Source organism: Octopus bimaculoides, chromosome Z, assembly GCF_046866305.1.
Source record: "Octopus bimaculoides isolate indiv1 chromosome Z, ASM4686630v1, whole genome shotgun sequence".
NCBI classification, from domain to species: domain Eukaryota; kingdom Metazoa; phylum Mollusca; class Cephalopoda; order Octopoda; family Octopodidae; genus Octopus; species Octopus bimaculoides.
In genome coordinates, this window is record NC_142944.1 from 33474438 (window position 1) to 33487339 (window position 12902).

Sequence of the window (12902 nt, forward strand, 5' to 3'; positions counted from 1 at the left end):
AGTGTAAAGATACATTAATGTTTCCAAAAGTGTTTTTAGCATTTGAAATGCTTTATGTATTCTTGCTGTACATGAAACTATGATGGAAAATTTTATATTTAAATATGAACATTTGATATGAATAATGCTGTTATTTGAACAGACTCACTGCATGATGCTGTTTTTATAGTTAGCTAGACTAGGCTGTAAATAAGTTATGTGATTTAGATATGGACGTAGTACACTACTGGTAATAGGATACAAAATATGGACACTTCAACAGTACTTCAATACTCCAAATGATAAAGCCAACCATGATGTTGTCATTGTACAATATTTGATTGTCAAATATTTTACATTAGATAGTTTTCCTTATATAGACTACTTGTTTATAATATCCACAAGATTTCAACTTGCCATGTACAAGTAACCTAACTATCTGTTTTTTCTTCTCTACATATATATTTATGGTTTATAAATTATTTTATATAAACATTTAATGTAATTTCATTTGTTTAAAAAAGAATGTGAAAATGAATTTAAAGTTGGTTTTTTAACATTTTTTTTATTTCTTGATTTTCAGTATCACAATATCAAAGAAAGATCTGAAAGACTTTACTCGTGAAATAGCTCTGAAAAATGAAGACAAAGGATTGAAAGCTGGTAAGATTTAAACAATTATTTCTAATTTTATTGAATTTTAGCTATCTCAAAGTTTAATGTTTACTTTTTTGTAAAAGTTTTCTTGAAAATAATCATTTTGTTGATTACAAAACGATTATATCCAGTAGTTTTTATTGCATTTAATTTTTCTATGAAGCACTCAGTCCACACTGTAAGGTGGTTGCTGTTAGGAATGGCATGCAGCTGTAAAAACCCTGACAAACAGACAGAAAAGCCTGATGCAATCTGCCTAGTCCCCTCCCCCCTACCAAATTGCCCAAACCATGCTGTTAAATGATGATGATGATGATTCATTTTTATTACACCAATATGATGTGCCTATAACTGAATTCTCATTACAGAGAGTAAAATTTATGTGGATATGAGAATCTAGTCAAATGTTTAATTAACTGATTTAAAGAGCCACAGTATTGACCAAGTTTTTATTACATACATTTAGTAATGTCAGGATATATTTAGAATTAGATTCTAGAAAGATTTGAGAAAAGTGGTGATATTTTTTTAGTATTAGTGTGATATTGTTGATGTAAAGAAATAAAAATGTTTGGTTTGGTTTGGTTGGTTATTGGCAATTTTGGTTAGTTGCATACTATGTTGAAAAGCAGAAATCATACAATATATTCCATCATAGTTAAAATAAAAAAAAAAAAGAAAACTTATATGATGTAAAGCTTATTAAATTAATGCTATCTTTAGCACTGGCTATAATATACATGTATATTTGTTTATGTGAGCTGGAAAAACAGCTCTCTTATTGCTATATATGTTTTCTCTATTGGTGTGTGTGTGATTTCATTTTCATTCTCTTTCAAGTCCCATGTTTGCAATTTTGATATTTTTCATATTTTTATATTAAGAAAGGTGCCCAACAGTTGGCTATTTTATTACATAATTTCTAATTTTTATTTTCATTTTCAAGCTATGGAGAAAGCATTATTATACTTTGATTGTCATGAACTTCCACAGAACTGGACTAAAGAAGAATTACTTGGGACTGATGATGATAGTGAAAATGATGATGAAGATGTAAGTAAACAAAATTCCTCTTTATTTAATCTCTCCCCTCTCTCTATCTGTCTATCTATATTTCTCAATTATAAATTTGAGAATAAATTAAAGGAAACATGTAACTATATAAAACAATTTATTTTATGTTATCTACTTATATAATCTATTTTAAGTACAGTTCTGAAATTAGCAGTACTAAAATATCAAATTTTGAGATGTGGTCTTGCTAGTACTGACTTCATATTTCAATATCTATTATTTTAATGGTGTTTTTCCTTGCAATAAAAGTTTTGTCTCATTGTCAGTCAATTTCCAAAATGTGTATTTTTACGAGTATTTTTGTACTACAAATAAATGAAAGTTAATTTAATTTCAAATATATTTAGTATGTATAGCTATAGGGGATACTCTTGAGAAAGTTAACAGATTGAAGCTTCTGATTTATAGATTATTGTTCAACCAGGGAAAATAAACCTTTCGTTTGAATAGAAACAAAATAGAAACAAAATTGTTGTAGTAGTGTGGCATATAAAGTGAAGTTTGTCTTAATAAATAAAGGTCAGATGTTCAGAGCAACATTGTTTTTTTTTTTTAGGAATTAGTTTTTCATTTCAGTTTCTACAGCAAGACACCTGTTTATGTCCTATCATAGTTTAACATCTCATCACCTGGCACAAAGCTACCCGCTTCAATATTACTCACCCTCTCAGGTGAGAAGTCTTTGTCTTGGCATATGTTCTACAAGCAGGACTGACAGATCAACAAAAGGAACATCTCTATGAGTCCCTTCTGCAGATTGCCTTGATGATGGATGGCAGACTCTATTATCTTAGCTGGTAATTTCAATCTGCATGTTGGATAATACTCCAATAGAATTCATGGTGTATATAGAACTTATGGCTTTGGTTCTAGAAGAAAGGATAGAATAAGGCTGTGGGAATTCTGTGATGCTAATGACTTTTTGATTTTGTGCCAGGAAGAAGTACTATTGCAGGAGAAATATTTAGCAAAAAAGTAAACTGCTGTACTTAGCTCCCTGATCTGGTGGTTATTGTGGAAGCTAGGAGTAGATGAATGGCTAGTGAGAGCCATTGAAGTCATGTACAGGGATACTGTCAGCAACTGAGAATTACATATGAGTACAGTAGGTAAGATTCATTAGGATTTTGTTATCAGGCCCTTCCTGTTATCATAGTTCTCCAGTCCATAAAGGAGGAATTTAAGATTGGTAGATTATGGGAACTCCTCTGTACTGCTAACCTGGTTTTATAGCTGAAATTGTTATAGAATTTAAAAAATGGTAAAATTCTATAAAAGAAACAAATAAAATCATATAAGAACAAGTGTTATATTATGTTTTTTTTTGTTATATTTTCTGTTATTTTTCTTCGTTTCCAGTCCTCCGATGATGAACCTTGTGAAGAAGAAGATCGATTTGTAGCTCAGTTGTATAAATTTATGGACGACAGAGGTGTGTATTAAACTTATTTGCTGATGCTTTTCTTTATCTTTTGTCAGATGTAACTAAAATGATGATTTTCAAACAGCAGAGAAAACTTAATGTTTGGTTAATTATTATAGTAATGTAGTTATTGCATTGATCACGCTAAGCTGATTTTCTGTAATTTCTTAGCTTAGTATATCTTTGATTATCTATGCTGGTTTCAGTGTAATTTTGTTGTTAAGCCAACCTTTTTGACTGTGGTGTCCTGCCTTTGTTGGCTATTGCATTAATAAGACAGGATAGATTTTATAAGTTGGGTCTAGTTGTAACAGATAGCTTTAGTATTGGGGTTTTACTACTAAATTCTCTTAACAATGTCAGTGATGGACAATAAACTGAAGATGGCAAGTTGTTAATATTCTATATGAACATTAGAGAATTTAGCTGGCATTGATTACCCTTTTAGCTTTTAAATTTAACTCCTTGTGTTGTTGTCTGTGACTTAATACTATTTACCTATTATCAAAATCAAATTTACATTTCCAAACAGGAACACCAATCAATAAAGGACCTTCATTAGGGAACAGAGATTTGAATTTGTATAAGCTCTTCAAAATTGTTCAGAACTTCGGAGGATATAATAAGGTACAGTTTATATATTGACATTTTTTCTTCCTCTCTACCTACTGTAAGAGATAGGGAGAGAGAAAGTGAGAGTGAGAGTGACAAGAAATGTTAACACTTTCATAAATATTTCTTTTTGTAATTATTTTTGTATATGAATTCTGCTTTATGTAGGAAATAAGTGTAATTTGCTCAGCCATCACTTATACATATGATCAGACATTCCACAAATGTTGCTGTCAATTCTTGTCAGTTTCAACTCATGATACTAATTCTCATTATATCTATGCCAGAAAATCAAAATATTAATGATCTTGATCCCCTTAACCATAATTTTCACCAGTGAGACTGTACACCTTCATTATAAAGATAAAAAAATAAATAAACAGAGCAATAATGATGTGTATATGAGCATCTGCCTGTGCACATTGGTGAAATTGGATAAACAGAAACTATTGAAGCCTATCAGAATTATTGGAATTATGGATTGAATTAGTTCTTGTGCGACAGACTTAATTGATTGTGCAATTTAACAATTTAACACCACCACTTACCTTTGGGTACCTTTAGCAAAGTATATTATGTTATCAATATCTGAACAGGTGTCCAGTATAAGGTAAGTTGAAATCTTGCTGCACGGTTTCTCCCTATCAATTGTAGTTTTTTACTAACTTACTCCCCAACCAGTTTTGGTGGTTTTGCAAAATGGTCACTGGCACTTTCGTCTAATGAAACCATGATCAAATTAAAAACAAAGCAAAGCGAAAACAAAGAGATTTATAAAAACTGAGAAATCTATGAAATTTGAAACCATTTTATTTGGGATTCTATTTGAATCATTGTTCACTGCATTTCTGAAAGTGATAGGAGGAGTGCCTGTTAACTCAGTGAAATTGGAAGAGCACCGTCTCTTTTTTTTTCCCTTTGGCGATATATAGCAAATGAAATTAACATACATAACACAAAAATATGTTTTTGTGTGTACATGGTGGGGTTTGTACATCCATCTAGCAAATTCCACTTACAGAATATTGGTCAATCTAAACACTTGCCCATGGATTGAGATTAAGATCAGAACCATGTGTTTTAGAAGTAGAATTCTTAAGTACACAGCCATACCTAAGAGCTTAGAAGTATCTTCATATTTTATATCCATTTTTTCTTTTTCTTTTCTTCTTGTAGGTTACAAACACAATGAAATGGAGATGGGTCTACTCAAAAATGAAAATGCCTGCATCCAATAATGGCTCACATCAGATAAAGAATGCATATAAGAAGTAAGTTCCTTTTTAAATTTTGGATTTATGCTATATATTGTAAATCTTGAAGGATGATTATTTTTTGCCAATAACAGTAAACAAGCTGATGTAGCTTATTTAAACAATTAGAATTTACATTTGACGGATATTTTACATTTGACAGCTATGCCCATGGGCATATGGCATAGTGGTTAAGAGCGCAGGCTACTGACCCTACGATTCCAAGCAGTGACCTGAACAATAACAATTATAATAATAATAATAATAATAACATCGAAAAATACCTTAGGAATGAGGACCCAGGTTCGAAATTTCTACAAGACACCTGATGAAGGTTGGAGGGTATATCAGTCTAAATGTGTTAACAACAAACAAGATGAGGACAAATATCTGTCAAATGTAAATAATGTACATAATTCCTCATCTCTTAAATATAGAACTGAATTAAAATTTAGTTCTAATTTTTTTGGATGATTTCCACAATGATTACTTTATACCAGGTACATATTTTATGGCTTGCACTGGTAAAGTTCAAAGGTCACATGAGAGCAATGTTTCTTCTAAGTTTTCTGGCCTTCAACATACAAAAATTTTGTTGCATAATTTTTTTTTTTTTTTGCCTGACATAATTATGTGTACAATGAAGGAATAATATACATAATTATACACTACTACATTATTTTAGGTAATGAACGCTTCATGCAGTCATTACTTTCTTGTGTGAAGATGACGAGCTGGCAAAATAATTAATGCATTGGAAAAAATGCTTAGCAAGCTTTTCTTCTGACTCATTACACTCTGAGTTCAAATGCCATTGATATCCATTTTGTCTTTCATCCTTTCGAGGTCAATAAAATGAAGTACCAGTTAAGTCTTGGGGTTGATGTTTGTGACTTCCCCCCTTACCTCAAAATTACTGGTCTTGTGCTTAAATCTGAAATATTTATTTTCTTGTGTACACCTAAATTTCTTTTGTGCACTGGTTACAAAACTTGTTTGCATGGCTTAGAAGGTGCAGTGATATGTTGTACACAAATGCATATTATATACATGAATAAATACAATATATTTTATATTTTTGTGATGAAACTTTTCTTATTTTCTCTTCAGATACTTGCATGCATTTGAAGATTTTTATCGCAAACTTGGAAGTACAATGGGAACAATTAGCCGTCCAAGAAGCAGTCGACACAGTACAGGAAGAAGCATTTTGTTTTTAAGAGCTAGAGATAGCTGTCGTTCACCACGTGATCGGAAAAATGCTGTTAAAGAAGAAGAAAAGGTAAGTTCCCATGTTCTTTTGGAAAATTCTGTTTTAAACATGATTGGTTTAATAGCTTCATTTAATGATAATACAGTAGAGCTGATCTTATTTTAAATAATTACTTTTTACTTTCTTGACCTAATCACCGGGGTATTTCAGTAATTACTGATTAACAGTGAAGTCAAATGTTTAAAGAATTTTGAGTGATTCTTTAATGTCACATATAAATGTCTTTATGCCTTAAAACCAAGGTACCTCTTAAAAAGCCTGGGTGTGGGTGCTGGTGCCATGTAAAAATCACTGGTGATGGCACCACATAAAAAAACCCCACTCTGTAAAGTGGTTGGCATTCGGAAGTGCATCCAGCTGTAGAAACCAGGCCGAAGCAGATTATGGAACCTGCTGTGGCATGGAAAACAAACATCAAATGTTGACGATGATATATATATATATATATCTTCCTTATCGATTGTTCAACACATTCTGTGTATGTAAGTATATTTGCTTCAATATAACTGTCACCACCTGAGCTATACTACACTTAATGTATTGTGAGAGTAAAGCTATGTGTTGGTATGCTTTTATTGGCATTTGATATATACATAATGCATTATGAGTGGCTGTGTGGTAAGTAGCTTGCTTACGAACCACATGGTTCCGGGTTCAGTCCCACTGCGTGGCACCTTGGGCAAGTGTCTTCTACTATAGCCTCGGGCCGACCAAAGCCTTGTGAGTGGATCTGGTAGACGGAAACTGAAAGAAGCCTGTCGTATATATGTGCAAGATTCTTGATGTGGATACGTGTGTTGAAAGAAATACAATTAAACCTTGGGAGATGCATTATGCCGGTAATAAACACACGCACTGGTTCAGTCCTTTATTAATTTATATAGTTTTTTGTTAAATTATTTCATTGCACTCTTTACTGAAGAGATTGCAAGAACAAACAGTTTCGAAACGACGCCAGATCATACATTCAAAATAAATGGAAGTGGAGAGACAAGTTACTGAAGAGATTGTAAGAGTGCAATGAAATAATTTAACAAAAGACTATATAAATTAATAAAGGACTGAACCAGTGCGTGTGTTTATTACCGGCATAATGCCTCTCCCAAGGTTTAATTGTATATATATATATATATATATATATATATATATATATATATATATATATATATATGTTTGTGTGTGTGTGTTTATGTGTCTGTGTTTGTCCCCCCCCAACATCACTTGACAACCGATGCTGGTGTATTTGCGTCCCCGTAACTTAGCGGTTCGGCAAAAAGAGACCGATAGAATAAGTACTAGGCTTACAAAGAATAAGTCCCGGGGTCGATTTTTTCGACCAAAGGCAGTGCTCCAGCATGGCCACAGTCAAATGACTGAAACAAGTAAAAGAGTATATACACACACACACACACACACACACACACACACGCACACGCATATATACATATATAAGGTATAAAGACATTTATATTCAACTATTAATTGTAGCACTGTGTGTGTGTAATGTTGGTTTATTAATGATGCAGAATTTCAACAGCCTATTTATTAATTACTTAGATAGATTGGGATTCATTTGTAGTACTTGGTAAACTGAAGCTGACTTGTAGTCTGTCCAGTATTTAGCCTGACATGTATTTTACTTTTTCATGCTGTTTCTTATTTAGAACAAAGATGACGATGACAAGAAAACAAAAGATTCTGATAATGCCAAAAGTAGCTCTGATACTCAGTCTGCCACCAATGTTGAAGAATCTGAAAATGAAGTTTGTGTCAAGAAAGAGCCCAAAGAAAAGTCCGAGGAAGAACCTGTGAAAAAGGAGACGAGTAAGAAAGACAAAGTGAAACGAGAGAAAGAACGAGTTAAGAAGGAAGTGAAGGAAGAACAAGACGATGGTGATGCGAAAGAAGACAAGAAGAGTGATAAGAAAGAAGATTCAAAGCACACGAGAAAGCGGGATGATGACAAAAAGGCAGATTCGTCATCGAAAGGAGCTGAAAGGAAAACCACCAAGAAAGATAAGGAAGCGAAAACACCAGATGTTAAAAAAGAACTCCCAAAGAAAAGGGTTAGTTTATATAAATGTATGTGTGTATGTGTTAGTTTATATAAATGTATAGGCGGTGAGCTGGCAGAATCGTTAGCAGGCCGGGTGAAATGCTAAGCGGTATTTCGTCTGCCATTACATTCTGAGTTCAAATTCTGCTGAGGTCGACTTTGCCTTTCATCCTTTCGGGGTTGATAAATTAAGTACCAGCTATGCACTGGGGTCAATGTAATCGACTTAATCCCTTTGTCTGTACTTGTTTGTCCCCTCTATGTTTAGCCCCTTGTGGGCAATAAAGAAATAATATTATATAAATGTATGTGTGTGTGTGTTATATAATGAGGGTGAGTCCCCAGTTTATCGAATCAATAAATTAATGGTTTCTTCTTGGTTGACTGACTGAAAATTCCTTAGTTTCTGTCCTATCACCATCACTGTGTTTTGTGCATGACCAAAACACTTAATTTTCGGACTTTTGAGCGAGATCGTTGCCAGTGCCCCTGGACTGGCTCCTGTGTGGATGGCACGTAAAATACACCATTTTGAGCGTGGCTGTTGCCAGTACCGCATGACTGGCCTTCGTGCGGGTGACACGTAAAAGCACCCACTATACTCTCTGAGTGGTTGGCGTTAGGAAGGGCATCCAGCTGTAGAAACTCTGCCAAATCAGATTGGAGCCTGGTGTAGCCATCTGGTTCACCAGTCCTCAGTCAAATCGTCCAACCCATGCTAGCATGGAAAGCGGACGTTAAATGATGATGATGATGATGATCCTATCCATTTGGCTGAAATTAGGTTTCACCACTTGAGGCTGGGACAGATTTTCAAATGGTCTAGTCTATTTAATTGAAAGTTGGTATCATAAGGTTGGGATAGATTCTCAAAAATGGTCCAGTCTATGTAGCTGAAAGCGGATATTTAAGGGTTGGACTGATGATCATCGTGCAAAATAATAAACACTATAATTAAGTGTCTTATTAGCTTGCAGTTTTGAGTTCAAATTACAGTGGGGGTATAATTTACAGGGTGCTGGTGCAGGCTAACACTACTATACACATTATGTAAAGCATTCTTCATACAAATATCCCTACAAACCAGTAGCTAATGAGATTAATTTATATGTTTGTAGTTTAGATATGCATCGACCAGGAAATCCTTTCCATTTATTTAAGGTGGCCAGCTGGCAGAAATGTTAGCACGTCGAGTGAAATGCTTAACAGTATTCCATCTGTCTTTGTGTTCTGAGTTCAAATTCCACTGAGGTTGACTTTGCTTCTCATTCTTTCAGGGTCAATAAATTTAGTACCAGTTGCATACTGGAGTCAACCTAATTGCCCCCCCCCCCCAAAAAAAAATTCAGGCCATGTGCCTAGAGTAGAAAAGAATATTCCATTTATTTGAAATTTTACAGTTTTTGTTTCTGAATATTAATTTAGTAGAGTTTCTTTATTGTCATCTAGGTATACAAATTTTGTAATATACAAATTCTAACTAATTTAAGGAAAAATGGTATTTCATCTTCGTTCTCTTCATTCTTTTAATCTATTTTTTTTTTTAGTTTTGAAAATATTCTCACATCTTATGTTGGTATGATTCTTATTAATTATTACTCAATTTTATGGTGGCAAACTGGCAGAATTGATAGCATGCCAGACAAAATGCTTAGTGGCATTTCATTCATCTTTACGTTCTGTGTTCAAATTCTGCCTGGGTTGACTTGGCCTTTCATTCTTTTGGAATAGATAAAATAAGTACTAGTTGATCACTGGGGTTGATATAATCGACTTACCCCGCTTCCCCTGAACTTACTGGCATTATGCCAAATTTTGAAACTCATTATTACTTAGCTTTGGAGAGCAAATGGCGCTTATTTTATTTGTAATGCCTAATGGCACAAGACTGTGCCAAAGTTCACAATACCTGCTAAAATTCTTCAGTAATTCATAATCCATTTTACAATTAAAGTGTAAATAAAACAATTATCAACTGGTGCAAGGCCACAAATTTTAAAACAAGTCTTTAATTTTTTTAGTATATATATATATATATATATATATATATATATATACACAATACTCCTTGAAAAGCTAACTTAAATAGCGAAAACTGGTTGGATTTTACAACATCCATATAATATGTATATATTTATATAAAAAAATATTAAACTATGCGAAACAAAGGCATTTTTCTTCACATATTTTCAACTAATATATATATATATATGTAAATAAACATGTATAAAAATCCATGTTATTGGTAATTTACAGGTTAGAAAACGGTCAACTAGAGGAGATGATGTTAAAAAAGAAACCGATGTTAAAAATACACCAGAGTCAATGAAATCCAAATTTGATATGTTTATAAAAGATGAAAAGGGAAGCAAAGAGACAAAATCTGCAAAAGAGGAGAAAAGTACAAAAGAGAAAAAGAACAAGGAAGATAAAAATAAAGAAAGTCGGGAAGATAAGAAAGAAGCAAAAGTTAAAGCTGAAGTCGATGAAGAGGGTGATTCTAAGAGGTAAATATAAATATATTTACATGTGTATGCATGCACATGTATAGATGCATTCACATACATGTACTTGTGTGAGCGTATACATACAGTTGTGTGATTTAGCCTGAATATATGCATTCATAGAAAGAGATTATTTGCAATCTGTTGGCCTCATATCAACAAGATTTTATTTAGCTTATTCTTTTCTCTCTTCTATGCTATGAGGAACTATTATCTTTTTTACACTTATGGCACCAGTACCAGTAAATCACTAAGAGCACTGTCTGAGCGTGATCGTTGCCAGAGCAACAGCTGTCTGGCTTTCGTGCCAGTGGCACATAAATAGCAGCATTTGGGCATGACCGTTACCAATGTCGCTTTCCTGGCACTTGTGCCAGTGGCAAGTGAAAAGACATTCGAGCAAGTTCGTTGCCAGTGCCGCTGGACTGGCTCCTGTGTGGATGGCATGTAAAATACACCATTTTGAGCGTGGCCGTTGCCAGTACTTCCTGACTGGCCTTCGTGCCGGTGGCACGTAAAAGCACCCACTACACTCTCTGAGTGGTTGGCGTTAGGAAGGGCATCCAACTGTAGAAACTCTGCCAAATCAGATTGGAGCTTGGTGTAGCCATCTGGTTTCACCAGTCCTCAGTCAAATCATCCAACCCATGCTAGCAAGGAAAGCGGACGTTAAACGATGATGATGAGGGACTTTTGTTTAATTCAGTGGTTTTCATAATATCTTGAGTGGTAGACTTAATCTGTCACTTTGGTTTAACATCTGGTTCTCGGTTGTTTTTATCAGACATTCCTCTTTTATTCTGTAAGCATTTGAGGCTGAGTATTTGGTTTAACACTTTTGATAATGACCCACCTGAGACCAACTTTGGTTTTATGATAGAAATTTCTTGCTTTAAAGTGATTTCAGTTAAAACTTCCTATGAAAATTTAGTGTTAATTTATGTTCCAAACATCAGCTTAACAATGACAATATTATTTTACTAAATTCTTCATTATTTTCATAATCAATTGAAACAAAGGCAGTGTATTTCAATAGAAATATGCTAACAAAATGGTCAAGGATAACTTTCTTCCTTGTTCATATTAGTACTGCTGTACTCTTTCTTTCAAGTAGATACTCTTTCTTTCAAGTAGTCCCAGAGTCCATGATAAAGGACATAGTTCCATTTTGACAAAGCTTTAAAAAGAATATCTCACCGCCATATTACTAGAGGTTTGACAGTCTGTACTGTTTACTTCTCGTCTGTCTGTAACCTTTAAATCTATCATATTGCTCTGCATTTCACTATTCAAAATTCTAGATACTTTTAAAATTATGGATGGTATCACTTATGGTTGGAATACCCTTGGTCATAGTTCTACTTGACATTAAAGCTTCTGGAGCTAAACCATAAAACATTGTGATAATTATTATAAATGGAGAAAATCAACAACATTTTTATGAATCAATGAAAGTGATTTTTTTTTTTTTAATGGAAAAAAAAAATCCCTTTATTTTTCATTTGCTTTTCTTCTCTTCACAGAAATGAGGAACCTGCTGATAGTGAGGATGATGATGATGATGAGGAAGATGAAGAAGAGGAAGAAGAAGGAAAAACTGTTGGATTAGGTGGTTCTGGTGAATATCCTACAGGAACTAAACTCAGAGTCAAGTATGGAAGAGGGAGGAATCAGAAAATATATGAGGCAAAAGTTTGTAATCTGTTCTTTAAAACTTCTTGATAATGCATATATAAAAAGACATATATATTTAAGTTTAATAATTACTCTATAAAATGTCAGTTACTAATCTTGGTATTCATGTAACAGCTAGTTAGGTCCATTTTAGAAAGATTTACACTTTAGCATTTAAACTGGCTTTATCCGGTCAAAATATTCTGCTTGTTTTATGTTCAAACTGGTCAGATCTGGCCTCTCACACCTACCCTACAATGTCATTCTAAAAATAAACAATCATATAATTGAACAGCATCATCTGAATGCTAAAAGGTTAAAACAAATACAAATGTCTGATTTTCCACTTATTTTTTAAATACATTTGAAATCTGGCTAATTATCTGCATTTTTTAAT

At 33.4% G+C, this 12902-nt stretch overlaps 1 protein-coding gene across 11 annotated transcripts in view; it reads left to right on the plus strand.

Moving 5' to 3' along the window:
- LOC106874410 (uncharacterized) overlaps positions 1 to 12902 on the plus strand; it is a 90536-nt gene that overhangs the window by 53887 nt on the left and 23747 nt on the right. For all 11 annotated transcript variants that reach the window (XR_016244739.1, XR_016244740.1, XR_016244743.1 and 8 more), the window contains exons 8-16: positions 563 to 642; positions 1583 to 1689; positions 3070 to 3142; positions 3666 to 3760; positions 4922 to 5016; positions 6109 to 6280; positions 7936 to 8337; positions 10584 to 10834; positions 12355 to 12523. Coding sequence is in view for 5 of the 11 variants with exons in the window: in XM_089365165.1 (XP_089221291.1) it covers positions 563 to 642; positions 1583 to 1689; positions 3070 to 3142; positions 3666 to 3760; positions 4922 to 5016; positions 6109 to 6280; positions 7936 to 8337; positions 10584 to 10834; positions 12355 to 12523 (1444 nt within the window). In the remaining 6 variants the exon portion in view is untranslated. The remainder of the gene's footprint in view (positions 1 to 562; positions 643 to 1582; positions 1690 to 3069; positions 3143 to 3665; positions 3761 to 4921; positions 5017 to 6108; positions 6281 to 7935; positions 8338 to 10583; positions 10835 to 12354; positions 12524 to 12902) is intronic.